Genomic DNA, 23890 nt, shown 5'->3' with positions numbered 1-23890 from the left:
TCTTCAGACACTCGATTAGGTCTCAAATGGCATATTAATTCCCTCGAAATTGACACTTTTCCCACTCAAGCGTGGCGCTCTTTGGCCTTTTCTCTCCTCTCGTGTGCTGTTGATCCGACTGTTGGCATCATCCAGAGAATCACCATTGAGGAATTCATCTTTTCTAAGCATCAATGAATAAAAATGTGTGAATAATTAATTTTTTTTCCGTGTTATGGGCATCATTGTTGGAGAGATGAATATTTTGACAGGCACAAATGATAAATAATTTCTAATGGATGTCGACGTAGGAGAAGAATTGAATGTGATATTTTGTCTCGTCATGTCTTTTTCGGGTGTACATCATGCATCGTGTGTTGTGGAAAAAAGCGAGCCACCTCTGTGGTCTCTTGTGATCCATACGGCACACCATATCAAGTGAGACAAGATCTACATTGAGGCACTCAATTGAATTTAACACTTTGCTGTGCATGGCCAAGCAATCCCCCCGGTGAGATGGCTTTGATGAGCTCGCGATCCCTCCGCGCAATGGGAATCAATGGATCGTGGAATGATTCTTCATTTGTTGACTCTTTTCGCGCCACACTTTGCGCTTGTCATTCATGGGGGCCTTCCCACCCCTGCGGCCCGCCTCGCCGCCCCCCGCTGGAGTCGGGTCGAAAAAAGGGGCACCTCATCTTCATGAATGGACGCGGACACACCTTTCGCGCGCGCGAGAGGCACGGAAAAGGCCATTTCCACATGTTAACAGCATGCCATCGGGATTCACACTGAGATGACCCCGCGGATGAACCAGAAATGATATTGTGAGGCCGATGGCGTGTCATAACAATCAATCGGGCGCGCGATAGAGCCCAGGCAACATCAACAGCATATAGAACACGTAGAGTGTAAATTACAATATATGACACCGTGTGGGGATCATAAATCATTCACCATGTCTTCATGCCGCCCTTCCTCGCGCTCCCACAGGCACCACGTCTGGCCGGGGTGACCCAGAGAATCCACAGAGGCCACTCCGAAGAGGCCCAGGCAGTCAGTGGGTGAGAAAGGAATCTCAAATGCTATGTACATTCAGCCACGGTGAATCCATAATTGAATATAATTTTTGTCCTGAAATAAAGTCATTGTAGAATGTGAACTTGAATGTAAAGTTGTCCAGAAATACCATCAATCAATATCTTCTCTTATTAATGCTGACTTTTGAGAAGTCTTTCGGATGGAACTTCTTGAAATTTCAGAAGCCCACTTTGGCCACATGCACGCAAATTAACATCTGAAATTGCCATCCCTCGAACGCCAAAGCTGTTTGCTTCTGAAGGCAATAAATCAATGAACCATCAGGCAATCCCTCTGCTCTGCGCCGCCCTGACCCACAGCTAGGAAATTCAAGAAGAACGTCTTCATATGCGGCGAAATTTCTCTGTCACCCCGAAGAGCGTTTGCCATCCAAAGTGGTCACTCATCGTGGTGGAAGATCACATTTCACACACCACCGCTCTCGGCAGGACGTCAGTCTCGTGCATAAGTGGGGTTTGGCAGCGAGAGCCAAACGGAGCTTCCAGATACCGAACAGATGAAGCACAGAGTTAATAAAAATTTTAATTTTTCAGCGAAAAGTCCAATGATAACCGCAATTCGTCTTCAATTGTTGAATTTTAAAATCCCACTTCTGATTTTATGGTCTCAGAATTTCTTAATCTTGTTAACTGTAAATCATCCTGGCTTCATCCCGTGTCCCGCACTTCCCAGGAAGTGAGCAAGTGAAAGTGTGACTGAGTGTCAGGAAAATGTCTAATCCTTTCACGTGGAACAGAGGGCTTTAAAGGTCACATGGGGTCTCATTGGATTACGCCCGATAATCCAATAGACTTCTCTCGTGCGTGAGCATGTTGCCGAAGAATCTGGACAAATCCAATTATCGCCACACCATGAGCAAGCTAAAAGTGTGACTTTGGGGATTCCTCCTGGCCACCACCCGCTGCGGGATGTTGTAAATTACCCCCGTGTCGCACGGGAAGATGACGTGGCGATTTATGCAAATGACAGTGCGGAAGATGTTATGCGAGAACCATGGGAAAAATGTGACGAGAAGTTGCGAATAATAGAGTGTGAAGGATGACGGGAGAGTGCGGCCGCGCGATGAAAAAGATTCGAAACGAATCAATTTGTCAAAATTAATTAGCCGTGTCGAAATTGGACGTGCTTATGTCAAATATTATAGCATGTAAAAATTACAATAATAACAGGAATTTTCGTGTGGTATGAATTGAAATCACGGGCCGGGGGAGCACCTCTTGAGGAGATTTCGTCACATGAGTGTGCGACTGCGGCCGTAAAAAAGGAATGCCAAAGGACACCGCAATTTGACGGATGAGCGGTGGAGTGGGGACGCGGCATGAAGTGAGCCGAGAAGCAGGACTATGTGTGCGTTCTTTCCTCTTCCAGCCACCTCAATCGCTCTATCTTATCTCCTTATCAGTATGATGGTGTAACACAACGGCACGCCCCCTTAAATACAGTCATTTCATTGGCCCATCTTCGCATTATGCTGAGTCTCTACCTTTTGGCATCCACTCTCTATGTGGCTCTCGGCCTCTTGTGTTTGTGCGAGATTGCTCGGAGTGTGGAGCTCGACTTGTTCCCGTCTTCGTGGCAACTGAGACGACGCGAGCGCGCCTCGCGTGTGTGTTGGTTGGGCGCTTCTCTGTGTGTAGAATGGGAAGATGGGAAGAAAAGGAGGAGAGACCTGAGAATGTGATTTGAGAGGAGAGAAGAAGAAAATAAAACTAAAATCTCAGACTCAGTTCCAAATCGCCACTCAAGCGAGAGACATTCGTTAATTACAGACTCACGTAAACGCTCGAGGAAGTTGAACGTAGGAACGCACGGGATTCCTAGTGGACGCCTTTTTTCGCTTCTCAGCCAGTGCAATTAGGGCAATTTACTCGGCATTTCACCCGATCGATCGGGACAGTGGGTGAAGAGTTTGGTGACCCGGACTTTTTTTCCGTTCTCTTGAGAACCCCTTGTGCGAAGATGGACTTTCTGCCAGGCTACGCTAACCAGTGGAATAACTTGCAATCGCCAGGACATCATCATCCGCAGTTTGCCGCCATCAATGTTATGCCATACCCACCTCAGACCCCGTCAGCCTGCTCGGCTGCATCCAACGGCGTGTCCAGCATGTCCCCCAACCAGGAGTCCACCTCATCCCGCTGCTCCAACTCAGTGAGTCCAGGCAGTGACATCATGTCAACGGTCTACTCGCAGCAGCAGCCGGTCCAAGGATCCCACCACATGGACATGGTGTCGAGGTGAGTCCAGCCGGAGTCCTTTCGCATCCGAGCATAAATTTACGAGCATATACTGTTCCAGGGGCAGCAGTTTCCAATACGCACCATATCATCCCGTGCCATATGGGAGTCAGAACTTCTACCCCAACTCCTGGTTTCCTCACCGACACCAGGAGACCGCGAGCCCCCTGTATCGCCCTCATGGAAGTTTCGATGCAGCGGCGGCGTTTGAGTTCGCCTGTCATCAGAGTCAGTTGGCCACATCGCGGCGCTGCGCCAAGTGCGACTGTCCGAATTGCTACAACGAGCAGGCAGGCATACCGCCGTTGGTGGGTCCCGACGAGAAGACGGGCAAGAAAGTGCACCTGTGCCATATTCCCGGATGTGGGAAGATCTACGCCAAGACGAGCCACCTGAAGGCGCACCTAAGGTGGCACACGGGCGAGAAGCCGTTTGTATGTACCTGGTGGGCGTGCAGTCGACGCTTCACGCGATCGGACGAGCTGCAGCGCCACATGAAGACCCACACGGGGGAGAAGAGGTTCACGTGCGAGGTGTGCTCCAAGAAGTTCATGCGGAGTGACCACCTGTCGAAGCACATTAAGACGCATGAGAAGAAGCTGCGACGCGTGATGTCCGCTACAAAGAAGGCCACCGCGCGGAAGGGTGTCAAAGCCAAGGAGGAGGTGACCGTTGAACCTGATCTTGAGAGTCTGCCAGCGGTCAAAGTGGAACCCACGCCGACCGATTATCAGGACCCCGTCATCTACCATTCCCACCATCAGACTACCTCAGCTTTTCCTGCCAGTCATGCTGGCAACTCGTTCTCCGTTCCACCCCCTCCCGCCCCCACACAGAACGTGCCATCCAGCGAGGATTTCCCCATGGCGTGTCAATTCTACGGGCTGAGGTTCGCATTCGACAAGCCCCAGTACCAGTACCACCAGACTCCGACCGCATCCTATGGCAACTTCCCCGACTATCCAACGTACAAAAGCTACTAGGAGACCCAGAGTCCCACGGACGCCCTGTGCCAATCCAGTTAAATGTGAATAATCTGTGTATAGCGGAGGAGAGGAAAAGACGAAATATATTTTAGTAGGAAAGCGGAGTTTATTTCTCTCTATTTATCCCAAACTTAATACACCAAGAAAGAGTATGGTCACATTTACCATTTGGTAAACCATATGTGGTAAATCATAGGTGAAATCACTAATCAGGAATTATGACTTTCGCCTACGAAAATTTGTTACAATTATTAAACCTAAATCGATTAATGCTACCAACACTTAAGTTACGAAAGGTTCAGTCGTCTTACACAGAAATACAGGAAAATATTATTCTTGCCGTGTGGTTTCCAAGATGATTAACAAACCTCTTCATCGGTCGTGTCATTTCTCAAAGAACAAAGCTCATGAGGATCATTTTGGGAAGTGATATGCCTCTTTTCGTAGCACCTCATCACATGTGCAAGTAATTCTGCCGACAATGAGATTCAAAATGCCACGGAGGATGATGGTCTATTGTCTAAATGAGCGACAATGGGTCGGAATGATGGGCAAGGTCGAAGAGGGAGCGCAAAGAAGGAGTAATAATGAGCGCGCGCAACTCAAGGCATGTAAAAAGGCGCCAAATAGGAGGTGATGCGTTCCACCTCATCTCTCTTTCCTCATATTAAATGAAAACAACCATTGCAGACTCTTCAATAATGGGAAATTCATATTATCTGCCATCAGTCAACCGGCATTTATCCCAAACTACTTGAACGCCCCAATCAATCTGTTGCTCAACTTGCCTAGTGCCAAGACGTGCATTGCACGCGTTCAGCATCACAGCAGGTTCGCGGTGTGACGCGATTTCGTGTTTTGTGCGGTTTAAGGATATGTATATTGCATGAGGAGCGAATCGACGGGATACTTTTGCGTTTCAACGTCCCTTATCGCCAAGATATCACCACGATGTCAATCGTGCATGTGAGCGGAATAAAAATACAAACAACTGTATGAATATCATCCGGAGTAACAACGAAAAACTATTAAATGGGCGTCCACTTTATTCTTGTGCGGTGTATTTCGTATTGTGTATATGGATGGAATTCACATGGCCGATCATTCTCTGGCTGCCTTGCATCTGTGTACGTCCAGCAACACATATCGATATGTATACGAATACCCACGATAGTGAGGGTAAAATAATTGCACTTGTACCATGCTGAAGTTGGAGTTGCTGCGGAGGCACAGTTGGGCTTTCGGATTTGAATGTAACGGTTGGATTATATTAGAATAGAGACTTAATTCTAAGTCTAGGCATTGTATATCTGTCATTCTAAAGTAGCGTTGCGCAGCGCTCGTCTCAGCATACATCTTCGCTGAGGCCCGTAAGCCATGTCTGCTTCACGGAGAGAGAAAAAAAAACCCACTTGAAGCGTGAGCTTGGTGTGGAGCGTTGAAATTGTATTTCGCGAAGTTGGAAAAAATCCACAGAAAAGCATGCAATTACCCCTTTTTCATCGTCATACCATTCCGCACACAGAGACGCGGCGATACGGCAGCAACAACTACAATAACGCCACTCCAAAGAGCCACTTTTCATGGCAATAATCCACCAACAACTGGGGATAAGCACTGTGGAGTCAGTCAGTTTGTGCAGCACGCACCGTTTGAAAAGTTACTTTTCCAGATTTCACAGTACCCAAGACATTGCATCACGCTGCCTTTTTTGTACCCGCGCGCGCGCCGCGAACCTCAACCCCCTCGCGATGGTGGCTGTTTTTGCCGGAGCGCCGACCGAAAGCTCACTGAAGAAAACTAATTAATAAAGTCCAGTGTTGGTTGCCGTTTTTTGCGTGTTGACCCGAGTGTCCGCGGAGAAAGATGCCCCGGTGCACGTGAGGTCCATTGGTGGATCGCGAATGAGAGACATGAGCAAGAGTTGATAGTATTTGGAAAAGAAAAATGATGTACTTAGTGTTTCTTTTTCGTCGGTGATTTACGGGCATTTTCTTGTGGTTACAGAGTATATCTATATGTAGTTTATGGTGTGTTGAGCCTCTCCTCAGACTGACTTAATGTGGTTCTGTGCCTCCATAATGAATACTGAAATTGGTGTACTGGTAATCAAGCGATTAGATTGAGTTTGAGGTTAGCCGATGTGGTGACAGAGGTTAGGTTTGCCGTAGAGAGAAGTGTGTGCCTGAAGATTGTCCGAAGGCCCAAAAGTCGGATAATATTGAACATAGAAGTGCCACACGATGGATCGTCAGGATACCAAATTGTTCCTAGCCGAGGAGATATTAGCGGTAAGTGTGATGAAACAAACATAACCTCAACATGACATTAAATGTGACAGTTAAATGACAGGAAATTGAATCAAAAACTAACAGATTTCAGTTGAGCATTGGGAAATCTCGTGATCCATCGTGACTTTGACCCAAATTATCCCAATTTGTGGGGAATTTGGCAGAACAATAGATGGCAAGAGGGTGGGCAGAAGAAGGGTTCGTTGAGAACTAGAGCCATATGGCGGTTAAGTGTGAAGGCAATTTACTAAACCGAGAGAGCTCTTCTCTGCCAAAAGACGCATGAAGAGGCCTTATATAAACGAAAAAGTGGCCCTAAGTGATGGCTTTTGTGTGGTTTTCCCATTGATTGTCGCCCATCCTGGGCGAATGTGTGAATGAAAATTCGATAATTGTCGTCAATAAAGAAACATAGCGCAGTATATCGAGAAAGCCGAAGGGGGCTTTTCATCTCAGCCAGTGAAACAATTCGAGACGGCGCACAATACATTCCGTCGGATGAATTAAATTGCACACACATTGGGAATTTTTATAAATGGCAAATATGAAAACACCTGCGGCTTTTATTTCTTGCGAAATTAAAATACAATTAGTGCAAAATTCTCCACGAACTTTACCACCTCTTTTTTCGCTCAGTTTTTCCCTCCATGACAAGAGGGAGTGCAAAAGGGATCCAAATACAATTTCCGCGAAACTCAATAAACACCTGCACATTTCCGCTCAAGTTGATGATCAAGATACTCTAAGCTGTGTGCAGATCATTTGATATGTACTTGGTGTCATTTTACCCAAGGATATTATCGTCCTTTCCACCCTCGCCTTGAGACGCAGAGTTCTGCTCTCAATTGACGGAAATTCAGGCAGCATTGATACATTGTGTTTCCTTCCGCCCTTCGAGGAGCGAGTCCTCTTTGTCCTTCGCTATTTCATGGCATTTTTTCCCCAGATGCAATAAAAATAAACTCGCAGCTCTGGGACGGGAGGGTGATTTAGGGACCCTGTGTCCTCTCGTGGGGTTCATAAATTTTTTACTGTGTGACGCTGACAAAAAACTCTGTCTCACTGATTGTATAAAATGCTCGTAAAATACTGCCAAATTGGTGGGTATTTGCATGATTTTGCTGTGCATCAGCAGAGAAATCTCGGAAGTCCTGGCACATTGCGCGGGAAAATTCTCCAACATCGCAATGCCAACCCATCCCTATTGGCACCATGCAAAAGAGTGACGGAGAAATTTATTCATGTGGAAAGTCAGTATGTTATTTATCAATAAATATTAGGAGGACGATAGAAGGGTGTGTCTGAGTTGAAGCAATAAAATTTCAATAAGTCTCCTCAACATCTCATTCAATCTCTTCCCATTTCCAATCATTATTCCACCGCGCCATGGAAATTGAAATTATATCGACAGGTTGTGCGCGATTTCCCGCGAAAAGAGCTCGCGATTCATCAGTTGGACGTGATTCTTGTGCGCTTGAACTTTTCACATTGACTATTCATCGGAAATGTGCCTCCGAGATACCTCGTGACCGATGCAAACTTGCACAAGCTGCGCAGCATCTAGAAAATGTACTTGCTGATAATGTGAAGGTGGATTTTGTGGAGCAAAAACAACCAATAAAGTCACTTTCTGACCTCAAATTCACTTGATTTCTAAGATACAATCACTCGGCAGCCTTTCTAGATTAAGGGCGAAAATTCATTTGCACGATTTCGCGAACCACTGAACAGGTCGTAAAATTTTTAGCATAACTTCCACCCGAAAGCCCAACATCACGCCTATGTGCTACAAAAGTACTCCAGAGACTTTTCATGTAGGCGCCATGACGTGGAAATCACTGCAATTAGCGGCCGCTAAAAAATGTGAGCAATTTAAAATTGGACAGTTGCAAGCTGCTCATGCTTAGGAATGCCACGAGAGTGATCTCACAAATTGAAGCTCTTTGGTCGCGTACAATTATCGCCATTGCCCATAGATGGTGAAGACCCAAAAGGGGGAGGGCGCGAACTTCTGTGTCGTTTTTGTGATAATTCACTCTCTTCAATCACAGTTTTCATAATAAATTCCTCAAACAAGATCCGCCGACAGGCGCCAAAAGTGCGAAAGAAATGGTAGTCGAAAACAAGAGGTGTTTTAGATCAAAAGACGGTGTGCATTATAAGGGAATGTGTGCGATTGATTTGCTGTCAATTAGTTCAATCATTCCTCAGCTGATGGATGGATTGATGTTCTCTTCAATTTCCTCCACCATCGCGATGATGGCTTCATGTCTTCATCGCCGGGATCCCCTTTAAAGTAACACAATGATGCGCGGGGAGCTTTGGCACCCGCGCGTAATGAACAATTCAATGTATGGCAACGGCAGCACTTTTAATCACGAGAGACGCGAACGCCGTCCAGCCCGATCTCCAATCCGCGGCCTCTTCCAGCACCGTTGCCATCAGCGTGGAGAGATCTTTTTTGGCCAGTCACACGCTGATCGGCTCTTTGGCCTCAGCGCCGACAGGGCAGAAATGGTTCGAAAAAATGCCATCACGGGAATTAATAAATGAAAAATACATTTGACTACCGTATTCTTCCACTAATTCGCCTTTCACAGGGGCCTCATATGATGCCAAGTGATGGACACATGAGTCCACCTACCGATGGATAAGGTTTCTCCTCTTCCTTCTCGCCTTTTTCGCCTCTTTTTCTCTCATATGCAAAATAGAATTATCATCATGACGGGCACAATTTACAAAACACTGAAATGTTGACTTGGGTGTTGTTGCGCTCACTGGATCAATGAGCCTTCGCACGAGGGGTTCATCATTCTCAGAATGGGATGTCCTGCGCTGACAATGTGGCGAAGCACCAGCACGATTTTCCCCTGAAAACACTCCTGTTTGCAAAACAACTCTCCGAATAGGTCACTTCTGTGGGAGGTTCTCTTGATTATCACCATATTTCTTGACGACACGTTGACAGTGATGTCAAAGAGACACTCTCAAAGGATGCATTACACGGTATCAGTTTCCTTTTTGCCGTGGCACTTTTGCGAAATGGGTTAAAAAGAGAAATATACTGGAAGAAAAGTGTGACTTCTGACGCACGCCACAAATAAAAATAAAGGGTTAAGTGGAAAATTTCAGTTCTATTGAAAAGATTTCACTGTCTTCTAACCCTATAAATCAGTTTTTAATAAAAATCGAAGTTTTTTCTTATTTTTAGGAACTTCTAGAAATTATTAATTCATAATTGTTTCCATTATTAGATTCAGTGATTAGTTTAGGTTTAGAAACCAAACTACATAAAATTGAACTATGCGTAAAGATAGAAAAAACAGTAATATGAAAAATTATTATAAGAAGAAAAAAAACAAAAAATAGTTGTAAAAATAATAATTTATACAAGAAGCCGTAAACTTAAAAATGTTTAAGAGGAAATTTTATCGGAAAAATGCTGCACAAATGAGTAGGTTATCCCTGGTAATTTTGGCTACCAAACTTCTTAGTGATACAAAGTTCATCTGTAGGCGGCATCTTCGCGACTGTCTTTATTCAACGCTAATACAGTTTTTTCGGCGGCTCTCTTCATAACTCAATACTTAAGTGTGCGGAGGAAAAAGCCTAGTAGGAGAGAATATACCCTGAAAATACACTGTGGTGAAGTCTATATAGACACCTCTTTCCTTGCGTTCTCTTCGCAGTCTCTTCTCAATTTTGGATATTACGTTAAAAGACTGATTGGATGCACCAATTAAGTGTCGGAATGTTTGAATTATAAATTTAACGGTAAGTTAAATTAAGTGTTGAGGAAAAATTGATGCCCAGTGAATGGGTTTTCGAGAGGTGGAGCGGAGAGAGAAAGAGAGAGAGCCAAGAAATCTATCGATTGATTCGATGGAGGCGCCATGACTTTTTTTCACTCTACTCATTTCACTTTTTTTCCGGGATGATGTTCGCGGTGAGATGTCGGGCTAAAGACAGGGGTAATGATGAATATGGTAAACTTTCTTCAATGTTGATTTTTTGCCCTGAACAGCCTCTTGTGGCTTCGGAATCTTTTTCCACAAAAATGTGATAACAATCCCAGCATTATGATGGTCATCATGGCCATTATATTCGTATAATTTCATGAGTGTGCTCAGTGCGGTGTATTGATGATGGATACAAAAGGGTATATCTTTTTTTCTCTCCTCACAACTCCTCAGCATATTATTCCTCGGCGTCTTTTCTCTCTGGCTTTATGGCCGCGAAGATTGTGTGTGGTGCACAGTTGTTGAGATAAATGTTGCAATTTTTCACCGATCAGCCGCCACACTGTGTGTGCTCTGAGGCCGTTCTCTTACAATAAATAACTCATTCGTTTTATTCCGTTTGACATATAAAACTTGACCAATTTTCCTGTCACATCGCCTTGTTTTATGCGTTTGACTTTAATTCGTCCGCCATCCTGAGATGTATTCTTCCCTTCGGTTCAGAACCGTCTCAATGGTCCTTCAGGGGGACGATAGTGTGATTTTCGGTGACGAAAAAATTCCCCAAAAGCCACGAATTCAAATTCTCTTTTTTTTTTACCCCTTTTGCCAATCCATGGGAATCAAGTTGGGACATCTTGAGAGGAAAATTATATCAAAATTCCACGAAAGATCACGTGCCGCACTGGCGAGTGCCTTGAGGAAGTACTGAAGATGGGACAGAATTGCTGAGATAATAGAGTAATGCACAATTTTCTCCGAGTGCAACCGCCAAGCGAAATGCAAAGAATCCGCACAGAAGAGTGCGTTTCTCTGGCAAAAAGCAAATATCTTGGCGTTCATGTGTGCGCGGTGGAGAAAAAATCTGCATGGCAATGTTATGCAGAACTTGGCACGCCAATTAGTAAGTCACAGTTTCACTTAATTGTTTGATTTATTGGAATAAAATGCACTGTCAAGGGATATTTGATATGTGGAGTTGCAAATACAGCTCTCAACCTTCTTGCCATCCACCAAGAATTCCCATAAATAATCGATTTCATGTGCGAAATTAAACAATTTTCCCATCATGCCGGCTCAACTTCAAACTCACGGCAATCCAAGTGCTGCGGGTCCGCAATTTGTGGGCTCTGTGATGACCGATTTGACGTGATTTGGAATTTTATGAGGCATATCAGTCGATCATTAATCTGTTGGCGGCTGGGACTTGATAGTTTTTCCATAATATTGTAATATTCTCCATTCGGAACCTTGGCTCTGCGTCTCGGCGTGGCCGTGTCTGATGCATGCTGTACAGAAGACATTAAAGACTGAATTAAAACGATCCCCCCGCGGGACTCGATGCTTAGGAGGTTAAGTAAGAGAAAAAAAGCCGTGGACATGAAAACAGTGGGGTCTTTTTGCTCTTCGTATGCATAGAGCATAGCACGAGGAATGATGTCGGTAGACAAAAACAATCTCGGAAAATTATGCCGAGAATGGGGATATAGCGTATCCTTAGGCACTTTCTAATAACTCCAAAATATTGTAATCATAAAAAATGGCTATTTTTATATACTTGCCTCGCTGGTCACTTCTCTCAATCTCATCATCCTTACGTGCACTTGGCAGTCTTGGTCTTTTTGCCCGCTTCGAATCGATCAAGGGCTAATCATTGAGCTGACAGAGAGACTATTGTGGTTTTTAAAGAAATTTAAACATTGGTTCGATATGAAGAACAAGACTTTTAACCAATCTTTGCGAAGATAATATTTGATGGACTGTTTATATAGAATTCGTAATGTCTCAGAACCTCTGTTGTCTTATGACTGCCCCTCTGGCTTGAACTGTTGATCGTGTTTGGGTGTATGATCTCATAAAGGCGGAAGATCACGTAAAGATGGATCCATGAAATTTGGATGAGGTCGAATGGAAAACCATCAAAAATGCTCCTCACGTTTTAGCACAGGGTGACTCGCCATCAGACGGCCGAAAAGGACTTTAATCCACTGGATGTCCTGAAGGGATCAATCCTATCTCCTCGATCACAGCACCGAGCTGCAATGAATCATCAGGATCAGTGGGGATTTCGTGGCTTAATGTTCGCCCAGTGTGGTGCAAGTCCAACGGCCTCTAATGATGATGATTACAATATTTTACACGTTCGCGGAATATATTAAAGGATGTCGACACATATTTTGGTGCGGTGAATCCTCAAATGACTATCATTAAATGGGCGAAGGTCCGTCCTGCACTCGGAGCAGTAGATCTCATGCGCGAAATGCCAATCCTGCTGTGTCTCACTCAGGCGTGCACAAAAAGCCCAGCTTGGACTGACAGAAGATCGAGCGAGGTGTGATGAAATCATTGTAAAGTAATTTTGCGCTCTGTAAACAGAAATTAAGTGTTTGGTACTTGAGTGCAATTTGGATTGGCATTGCTTCGGGTGTAATCCAATAAATCACAAGCGATTAATCATGAGTGTAATTTGCCTCTTACCTTGTCCAGGTGCTATTTTTTCCCTGCAACTCGGCGCATGAAAACCGAAAAGGCGCACATCTTTTTACCATTTCGCATATTATAATAGACATCCAAATGGCCTGTAATTACAGCGTCTTCTCATTTTCAAATCGCTGGCGAAAAATTGATGCTCTCCATTGGGTCTCTTTGGCTCATGGTGTTGGTCTTATGATAATAAATATAAGTGATTTCTAATTCGAAAATAACATAAAGACGCACATTACACCGTGGTGGCCATCAATTCTAGTTATTTTGACACCTGTTTTGTGCCGGGCGCCCACAACAATCGAACACGATCATCAACGGATTTCTTCATCTTCGCCGGTGTGTCGGAGGGTTATTATCGGGGATGAGGAGAGAAATGGTTCACCGGGAAGCGTAGCAAAAGTCATCTTGCGAGTGCTGGAGTGTAATTAGATTCATGGGCTCTGGGTTCTTTCATCTTCTCTCAATTTTTCGGGGGATTCTGCCGTGGCATTCATTTTAGACACGTCAGTTCTCGCCCGTTTGAACGTTGCCGAACACTGGCGCCAGCGTCTTTTGTCCATTTCATTGTTCACAAGACACATCAACACCGGGGCCAAGGCATCTCCAGGGAGTGAGAAAATAGTCCGTGAACTTTTTCGAAAAGATGAAAATTCATTAAGGAGTCCAGCGAGAATGGACGCGCGGCAAAAAGTGATCTAATATTGAGAGTTTAATATTGTAAATTAGGGCTTTGTTTCGTAAACTATCAACTGTCGTTGGAGGAGGTGCTATGAAGATGAATTGGAGTAAAGAGTTCGGCAGATGCAAAGCGCTATTCTGATTGATTATGTGGAATAATGATCTTGAAGGGTGAGTTTAGTCGATAAGTTCCGATTTTGACATGAAACAGTCACGCAGAAAACACGAGGAGTCTAATATAATTGAGGAAACTAATGCAATGTTGAGACCATAAACAAGAGAAACACATGAGGAATAAGATTATATGCATTTGGTATGTTAAAATCGGAGTGGAAACCTTTCCAAAAATATGTTTACAACTCAAGATTAAAGTGAGGCGAACACCTGGTAAATTGTGCATGATGGATAAGCTTCTAATTTCTCTAGTTAATTGAAAGGAAATGGATATAAAGTGGCGCGAAATGCTTCTCCTTATATCTTGGCACGTACTTAAATATCAATAAAATAACATACCCAGGCAGATATTCAGTAATGATGATTATTAAGCAATTTCATTAAAATAATTTACATGAGTTATTGCTTTCGCGGTGCTCTTCCAGCGAAATTTGCATTACCTCAGCGATGCTGAAGCTAATTAATGTCCCCTTGTTCTTCCATGCCTCTTGGCTTTAGCTGGGAGGTTTCATTTTTTTTCTCTGTTTTGGGAAGGGAAAAGGATTTGGGATTTGGACAGCGTGAAGCTAGATTCCCACAGTATCGCAGGAGAAGATGAGGTGAAATGTGGGAAGGAATTTTGGGGTAGAAGAATTCATAAACAATTAGTGAGGGAAACACACCCACTGGATGAGAAATCGCGAGAATTTTGTCTAGACATTGTGTGCACAATTCTCCCTTAATTCCGCTCCTTCTACCCTTTTGATCATCAGCGAGAATGGGCAACACGTGACGTCCCTGAAGCCGCTGCGGAGATGAAAATGGTGAACACGGGGCATAATATGGGAATAAGTCTGAGATGCGGCGCACAATTTGTAATTATACGGTACGAGTTGAAAGTTTTTGGAGATATCCACAAAGCCCAGAGTCATTCTACGACCTCAGACACAGGCATCTCCTCAAGTTTCACCATCTCAGTCGCCAGCCACTGGCTAACAATCGTCCGAGTACGGATCACCCGGTGTGAACTGGGCGAAGAATATCGAGGCGAGCGAATCATTCATTAATATAAAAGTTGTTTTTCGAATCTATTTCGAAACCTCGGGAAATTATATCTGTTTGTCTTAAAGCCATACACCAAAAAAGAAAGATACTCATCTTCTTGATGGTTCACAGAGTAATTTTTTTTCTTCACAGCCTCGATGGTGTGTAAAAAAAACTATTGATCATAAGTCGCTTTTTTCCGTCTATCCCTCCAATTCTAAACATCATTCACTCTCGCTCACCCTCCTTTGACTTTTCGGGTACAAAAATTGTGAATTGGCTGTCGGAGGATCTTTTTGTGTGTGCCAAAAAATTTATGATGGATTTTTACAAATGAGGTCTCAGCTCTGTTCCACTTTAGACTCAATCTATCCTATTTGGATCTCTCATTTGGACTTATGGCTCTCTTATTTCTATTTCTTCCAAACCATCCACCTCAACAGGCCATATTCCGTGTCTTTCTTCTCCTATTTATGATAAATGTGGACCCATCTTGCCTCTTTTTCTCCGTGGTTTCTCTGGGTGCCAATGAAGCCCGCCGAAGAGATAGATTGTGAATGAATTTTTGGACATTTTAATCGTTTCCGGCAGACGGAATCAATGAGTGCCGCCTCAGGGTCCAATGGACTTTTCCCTTAATTTCACCCATTATTTAGGACTCTCCGTGTGATTCCAGGCGCGCCTCATTTCCATTTCACAGGAAGGGTGGGCAGTCGTTCGCAATTTCTGGCGCAAAATGAGATGACGACGAGACACACAAGAGCTAATGATAATTCTCCCGGAGAGTCACGTGTCGGGTCGGAGGTGAAGTTGAAGACGACGAAGGGGTTGCGATGGGGACAATTAGGAACACGACTAGAGGGAAATTTCAATTGAAATTGGAGAAATTCTGGGACAGAAAAGGGTAATAATGTATGTCTAATAATATACTTCAGAGGAAATGTTTTCATATTGACTAGAAAGTGAGACTTGAGGTAAAGTTGAGGAGAAGAAATTGAGAATTTAAGGAATTTTCCGAAAGTCAAGACTTTTATTGGCAATAATAATTTCTCCGAAAATACTTCATATGTACAAAACGCCTACAAGAATTCCTGTATATAATTCTGATGATATTAGAAAGTTCAAAAGTGTTTGAAAGTTTCTGAAAACATCCCTGGAATGTTAAAAGACTTGCTCCATAAATTCTTAACCTGCGAAAGTGCGGTGAAACTACAAATGATTTGTCCTGAATTTTCAATATAGTCTGATGGAAATTGCATTACCCTATGGCGGATCATCCCTCTCTTGACACAGTGGCAAAAAATCGACAGGGTTTGAAATGAAATCCAAGCCATTAGACAGGCTCAAATTCACATCTCTTAAATAAATACAGTGGGTGGAGGTACACGACAGTCCTGACTTTATTAGAGCAATGATGAGGCCAAATTATCGCCAAAGGGGAAGTTCAAAGCGATTGTTGAATTGAGATCCGCAATCAGATGGCACATTCAAGAGATTGAAGATGTGAGAATTAAAGGGTAATCACATGGGTGGAATTCAGCATATTTGGCATTTCAAAGTCATCTAGAATGATTTAATTGGGATCATGTGTCGCACAGTGAGGTAATTTCTCAACAATATCACATCATTAGGTTGCATTATTACACAGATGGGCACTCGAGAGTCGTCTTTGTGGTCAATTCAGAGTAATCTTCCCACTCCATCGGTTATTTCGAGAAAACTGCGCTGTGCTGGTGAAGTGAGGCGCATTTTGTGATCAATAAGGAGCGCGCGACCAATAAAATTCAGTGAGATCATAATTAAATTTCATAGTGGAAGCTGATAATATTCTCTGCCAATTAACAAGTGGCGTCCATTGAGAGAAATCCGTAACTGATAATTGCAAACTTGGTGAAATTCCCTCTAATTTCATTGAAAACAACTCCCATTCTAGGCAATGGCGAAATTAAATGAAAAGCGGGGGAAAAAAGAACAACAGAGCAATAGTGGTAAAAATATATCTGCAAACTCCCCATTTCGAGAAAGAAAGAAAAAAGCCAGAGAGAGAGAAATATTATATTTGCCCATGTAACATCAAATTCCAGGAATTTTATTACAATGCTGATGAAAAAAAAGGCCAGACATTTTGTTGTTGGCTTTCATCAGCTATAAAATTGCACTCCCTGTAATTAATTTCTGCAGCGCGTATATAATTTTAATTAATTAATTACTTTTTGTACACCATATTTTATTATTCTGTGCTGTTCGTAGAGTTTCACCCATTCCATCGGCTCCGGAGCGAGCTATGGGACTCCATCAGTGCCTTTCGGGGCCCTGAGCTCAGGCGCTAATGTTTTCATTATTTAATAAATGGCTCGGTGAGGCAGAACAGAGGAAAATCCCGAGAGATGGGCGCAAAGTGAAAGAATCTTTAATGGCTTTTCGATATAATGGGGAAATGATATATAAAAGCGAAGTTGCGGATGGTGAAAGAGTTGGCAAGACTTGCGTAAAATTGTTCCGTTTTCATTCCACCATCGCAGATCATTTTAATTGAAAATCATTTCACGAGAATTAATCGAGAATAATTTCTCGCCATCGCCCCAACGCATTCGCGAAGACAATTTCCACACTTAATGAGAAAACATAACTCCCGATGATCGAATTAATTCTCAAACACATGATCTCATTATGGCGCGATGTTATCCATGGCAGCGAATTGCAGCCTCACGGGGCCCAACTTCGATTGGTACTTCGGGAGATACTTGATAAAAGATCACTCCATTTTCTGCTGACGACTGATCTCTTTCCCGTCCTCGCTGATTTACTTCTTTTCCGTCCCATTACACTATGTCGCAGATATTTCGATCCAGAGGAGAAATTATCGATGCGACAAGTACTCAAAATCAGACCAAAAATGATTGCATTCTGCAGATCAAACAAAAAGAAAAAAAATCTAAAATTATTATAAAAAATTGAAGAACAATAATAACTCAGAAAAAAACTAAAAAAAATAATGAATATAAAATTAATTTAAATATGAATAATAACTTTTTTTACAGAAATAAAGATGTAAAAGATTTAGGAGTATTGTTAGACCAAAAAATAAATTTTTTAACACATATAAAATACACAAGAAAAGAAAGAAATCAGATCAGGAAATGATCAGAAAGACCATTTCTGCTGTTGGCACATTGAATATGGAAACATTGAGCGCATAAATGTGCTGGCAAGTGTGCTCGCGAGTAATTGAAGGCACTTGAGTCGCAAAATTACATTCTATAGACTGCCACTTTGGCAGGGAAAATCATAAGCGTACTTGTGGCACCAAGTTCGAAACGGGTGAACAATGAGGATCACGATTGCTTCTGCCGTGAACTTTGAGTAACATCTTGTTGATCGCGATAGAAAATTGTTAATAATAATAATAATGACGATATAATGAAATATTGCACAAGTGAACACCATTGAAGGCAATATCTGGGCACGGTGGCGTGTCAGGTTCTCGCTGCCCTGCTCTCGATCGCACCCGAACATCGCGAAAGCGCGGCACAGAGGAAGGAGATCACCCAATCGATCAGGTGCAATCAGGTGTTAGATGATATGCCATCGTGTAAATACACCATAGTTGCTGAAACAATTCAATTTAATATCCCCTCGATGGAGAACCAGCGCCCAGAAGTGCGCCCATCATGGAAATCGATTAAATTTTTAACTGCAATCGAGCGATTTTAATCGAATTTCGGCGGGGAAGCCTTATCTCATAGCAATTCCCATCACGATTGTGATCGAGTTAATGCGCCTCCGATGCCCAGGGCGGCTGTCTTTTGTACTTAGACTGGCCTAATACCGTTCTACATATTCTTCAATTTTACACCACTCTATCTGGCACTAAATTACACCAAAGCGACTCGCTGACTGTCACCTTGGTTTGGTGGCAAAAGGCACGTGAACCGCCGTCTTTGGCACTTCTTGCGCAGAGAATAGAATTAATCGCGAAAGATCGCGATCTTCGACATGGAATAGGCGAATGCAATTGATCGCATGAGGTGAAAAATTACGGGTGATTTATGTGGAAAATTATTCTTGTTTTCCTCCATCGATCAAAATGCGCATGATTCATGATTTCTAGTGAATTTTATTTTCGCGTTGCGACAATCCACGGAGATTTGCTATCAACGAGGAAGGGTATTTATTTGGATTCGAGCCTCAAGTGTGAACGATTAATTGATTAGAGAAGAGTGGAGTAATATCTAAAATTAAAAATAATAGAATCTTGATGAGATAGCATTGAGAGGTGAGAAAAAGTTTTCTGCACTTTAAATTACCTAACGAGACATAACGAATTATTGATAATTGCTCAATCTGGAGTTAATATTGTTGCCTTCTCAATGACCAAGAAATGAATGAGATGAAGTGAATTGCGTATGAAAATTCTTGGAAGAATTTCTGTGTTTTTCTGGCACAAAACATCTCAGGCGTGCTGATATTTCCTTATTGAACTTGTCGAAGCAACAACTTGGGACTATCGTGTTCTAATGCTGAGAATTACATTTTTTGTCTAGTGTGAATATATTGCGTGTCTGACGAGCGTTAATGCTCGCGCCATATCAAAGAGCAAAAATGAGGAGAATGGGCAAAAAATGAGATATGATTTTTCACTCAATGGTCTCTTTTTTCTGCCGGTGCGCGCATCATGTATGGAATAAATCAAGTGAAAAGTGTAATGAATATTTTTCCACCATTTTCCTGGACGAAAGAGAGCCTTTGTCTGCTCGCGATTGGGACGGTGAGGGTGGGTTTTGGGATTTAGTTGGAGGTTTCCCTGTTGGTTACAGTTGGATGCCATAAATCTTCGGGCACCGAGGGCGTTTTGTTTTGATCACTGCTCGTTGAGCAGTTGAATTCACCCCAAAATTTTCCACCCTCGACACCACCCTCGGGTTCTGTGTATCATTTGGCATTATTGCAACAAGACCATTGAAAGTAAATACACCTCTGCTGAGTAATTTATTTATTTATATGTGCACTCTCTCGGGAGTTGTGGTGGAGTGTTTCCCCTGGTGGAAGCTTGACGAATTTGTTGCACTTGAGCCACGGGATGTGGAGGGGGGGGCAGGAGGGTTGGGCGAACGGACGAGAACCTGAGGAAAATGTTAATTACCCTGTGAATGACTCACAGATTTATGAGATTTCATCCCATTAAGTTGTCTGATGGAAAACCATCAAAAGTCGATGATCTCTCCCCTCTTATTCGCTCACCTTCACTTCCAGCCGCATTTGAGTTAATTTTCGGGAACATTTGGTCACTCTAATGCGATCCCAGATGGTTAATGGAAGCCACCAGTACTCCCCCAGATCGGCATTTGTGTGGTAACCACTTAATTTTCTAGCTCGGGCATTTTACATTACAAAACGATGACAAATGTTGTGTGCCACCCGATGGAAAATGCCTCCAACTTCTCTCCCGCAAATTGCGTCAAACATCTAAGAAGTTCCCACTGGGATGTGATGAAAAAAGCCACCGCCAGACGAGGTTGGCCGAGGTGATAAAAAATGGGTGTTTGGGAGATGATACACAAAATAAATAAAAAGCCCTGATGATGGCCAATTATAATCGAATCATCGAGTGAAATTCCAAAATATTTCCCGACCCGACTTCAATCAAAATGTCGCTCCGGGGTGAAATCTAACTCTAACGCGATGCCAGAACGCTCTGGACCTTGCGAGGGCGACTGTGGAAGTCTCGCAAGGGCCCATATTTCACTTTGCGTGCTTTTCCATCGCGGATGCGGAGTCAATGGATTGACAACCCCAAATCAAAATTCACCTCGAATCACTATAATCGAAGATCACGATGATACCTTCTGGATGCGGTGAGCATTCACTCCCGGGGAGGCATTCCTCGCATTCCCCCATAATTACCATTTTTACACACCGTCTAATGGACTGTGTGATTAATTGCTCAATGTATCAAATTTCTTTGCTGTCTTCATCTGTGATTTCACAAATTTTCACCTTCACGCCACTGCGAGTCAATCTGGGTGAAAGGGCCATTATTGACAGAGTTTTTTCCCCCCCAAAGTGACCTCCTTCGAGACGTCTCTTGAGAGACAAAGAAGTGCGCAGTGGACACAAGTGGACGACAAAGCTGAAGGCATTAGCAGCAGAAAGACGGTTTAATAACTTTCCCCAAATACAGAAACTCTGTGTTCGTTAATTTTGAATGTGTGCCCCACATCTCGCTGAGATATCCAATATCACCCCCAACTGTGACGATATACATGGCAACAATTCATTCTGGGGTTTTCTCTCTGGATTCTCCCCCCAGCCCCGCATCTGGAACATACAAATGAGTCCCAATACAATTTCTGTAAACCCTGTGTAGGCGTGTCGCATCCATAAATCACATTGAGTGCACCCACTCGGGGTTAGCTGAGAACGTACCACTCGCTCCCATCGCATTTGGGGGACGCTCAAGATAAGTATATCCATCGGAGGGTGTTCTATATAGAGCATCCCCCGCAATGGGGGGGAAATTCATCGATTCGCTACTTACATTGCACAACAATACACCAATTCTACCCTCGTCTTCGGGATGCCACTCGTGTGAGCAGCCCTGGATTGCGGATCGGGGAGGGAGTCAAAGGATTCGAGGTGGAATTTATTTAGACACGACATTTGGAAGTCTAATATTTGCTGATTTTTCGCACTTATTGCCAGGAATTCAAGAGTTTAAATGCAAAACTTGACAAATTGAACTGTTTTCAATTCTCTTCTTTTAAAATTGAATGTCGAAATTAACCTATTTAGCTGCTTACGTAGTTGTATTTGATATTTAGGACATCTAAAACCTCCATGAAATTTTTCCAAAATGTAGGATTCAAGGGGAAGGTTATTTGCCGATTTTTAAAGAATTTCAATTATATAATTTGTATAAAAAATTCAAATTTGAATAAAAAAAGCAAAAAATTATTAATTTTCAAGTAAATTTGCAAACAATCAATTTTCGACAGAATATTTAAATAAATATTTAAAAAATCAGAAAATGATTAAAGTTAATGGACTGAAATTGCTAGTGACTTTTCCCTTACAAGTATTGCAATAAAATTATCTAAAGAAAAGACTACAATATGAAGGATTTCAGAGATAAATAACATTTTTCTACAATGTCAAAAACTCTGGTCTTAGCGGATCGTTTAGACCATTTCCATGTTCTACTCTATTTGAATTAAATGGTATATTTTCTCCCCTTTTGTGAAAGCTCCTCACTTAGAAAGGGCGAATGGAAAAGGGCTCCCTTCAGCGAGTACAGTACACAAGGATAATATTTCGAGAGTGCTTAATGTCCTTTCTCCCTGCTGTTTTCTGAGGCATCAGCAATAAAAATCAAGGGAGTGGATAAAAAGGACTATTTTGCTTTTTTGTCAACCATTTGGGAAAAAAGAGCGTTTCAGTACTTCGATAGACCGACCATATCATCGCTCTAATGGCGTTTTAAATTCACTCACTTAATACTGCTTAGCACTGGCGAGTACGAACATTATAATGTGGATTTTCCACGAAGTGAATATTATGGTGAACCGCCTCACGCCCACTTTCTTCCCGCTAATCGGCACCAGAAAGACGAGGGCAGATTGGATAAGACACAAGACGGCGCGCAACGTGGATTGAATGTCAACTTGTCCGTTATTTAATTTAATATTGCTCTCGTGTTAGATTGCAAAATATTGTGCACTATTGTTGCTGGCGCGATGACGATTTGCGGGGTGATCGCGGGGCGGTGGAATCGTGATATTTTCACTATGACTGGCGCGCCTCCCCCTTGGGTGCCCCCCAACAAATTAATAATTGTCGAGGATTGTGTGGCGGAATGTCTGTAGCAATTAATTTTGCACTCATGTGTCTTCGTCGAACACTTTTCTGAGGACATTGACTCGCCATTTACGGGACTTGTGCTGTTGGTCAGAGAAATTGCTGAATCGCAGGGAAGATGTTTGGATTTTAGTGGTGAATTTCGTTTATGTCTCTGAAATTAATTCACCAAGTCTTAATTTGCATTTAGTGCGATTTTAATAGTCGATATTCCTCCCGAATTATGAAACAATTTAATCAAAATTCACTCACTGAGAAGCCATTAGGAATCGTAAAATTCTTTATTGGTGTGACTTTTTATTGAGTGGGGCCGTTTGAAGTGCAAAAGATAGTAAATCTTGCGGGATAATTTGCCACCCAGAGTGTGTTATTTTCCTGGGGGTAATTTTCGGATGGATAAATGCAGAGGGTGTCTCATTTCTTCACGTGCCTTGCCTTAATATTTGAATAAACAGCCAATTAAGTAATTATGAAATGAAGAAATTAACGAAAATTAACAATCCACGCCACATTCGAATTTGGCCGAATGGAATTAATTCTCAGGTGCGGGCTTTCATTGTGCCAACGCGGCCGAAAAATGCTAGAGACAAGAACACCCCATCAGACATAAAAAGCGCGGGTACTAATGCGAGTCTCATTAGGTATGAAGTTCATTTGTTATTATACTATTTCACTGTTCAAGTGTGATTATCCATCCCCAGAAATTGAATTAATCACACCTCGTGGCACAAGAATGGTGACAATGGCTCGGGTGGCGGAAGAAACACGAGGCAGTGAGTTGGGAATTGATTATTTCTACATTAATTTCGTCCAAACTTGTGAATTATTGCCACTACCTGGATATATCTGATGCGGCGGCACAATTTTTCGTCGCTGAACACGAGGCAATTTTCTCCACACCTTGTTAATTCAGAAATAATGACTGCTTTATTTGGCTTGTAATCATTACTATTAGGAGGCAACATAGAATATACACTATGTACATTATCATGATTAGCTGTATGGATTTTTCTAAGGTGCGACACATTATTCAGTGGCACTATTCTCACCTTCATGCCTCGGCCTTTTTTTCATTCTACCACATAATAATACCATGAAAATGCCTCAAAGCGAAATTGCTC

At 42.8% G+C, this 23890-nt stretch overlaps 2 protein-coding genes across 3 annotated transcripts in view; both read left to right on the top strand.

Moving 5' to 3' along the window:
- Positions 1 to 3039: 3039 nt before the first annotated feature.
- On the top strand, positions 3040 to 4300 carry LOC132262401 (transcription factor btd-like). The gene is made up of 2 exons (XM_059761674.1): positions 3040 to 3317; positions 3379 to 4300. Exons 1-2 carry the CDS (start codon positions 3040 to 3042, stop codon positions 4298 to 4300), a joined length of 1200 nt encoding a protein of 399 aa, XP_059617657.1.
- A 2113-nt stretch (positions 4301 to 6413) lies between these two features.
- The window catches only part of LOC132261579 (transcription factor Sp9-like), a 46411-nt gene continuing 28934 nt past the window's right edge, over positions 6414 to 23890 (top strand). For both annotated transcript variants that reach the window (XM_059760455.1, XM_059760454.1), the window contains exon 1: positions 6414 to 6594. In XM_059760455.1, the coding sequence (XP_059616438.1) occupies positions 6547 to 6594 (48 nt within the window). In that variant the 5' untranslated portion in view covers positions 6414 to 6546. The remainder of the gene's footprint in view (positions 6595 to 23890) is intronic.

The sequence above is a fragment of the Phlebotomus argentipes genome, unplaced genomic scaffold (assembly GCF_947086385.1).
Source record: "Phlebotomus argentipes unplaced genomic scaffold, Phlebotomus argentipes genome assembly contig_15, whole genome shotgun sequence".
NCBI lineage: Eukaryota > Metazoa > Arthropoda > Insecta > Diptera > Psychodidae > Phlebotomus > Phlebotomus argentipes.
Note: the sequence above shows the minus strand (reverse complement) of the source record. Positions and strands in the feature narration are given on the sequence as shown.

Excerpts from the sequence above, each read along its gene's own strand:
- LOC132262401 (XM_059761674.1), top strand. The coding sequence starts at position 3,040 with ATGGACTTTCTGCCAGGCTACGCTAACCAGTGGAATAACTTGCAATCG. Across the intron at positions 3,318-3,378 it reads CACATGGACATGGTGTCGAG|GGGCAGCAGTTTCCAATACG; the intron begins GTGAGTCCAGCC and ends ATACTGTTCCAG.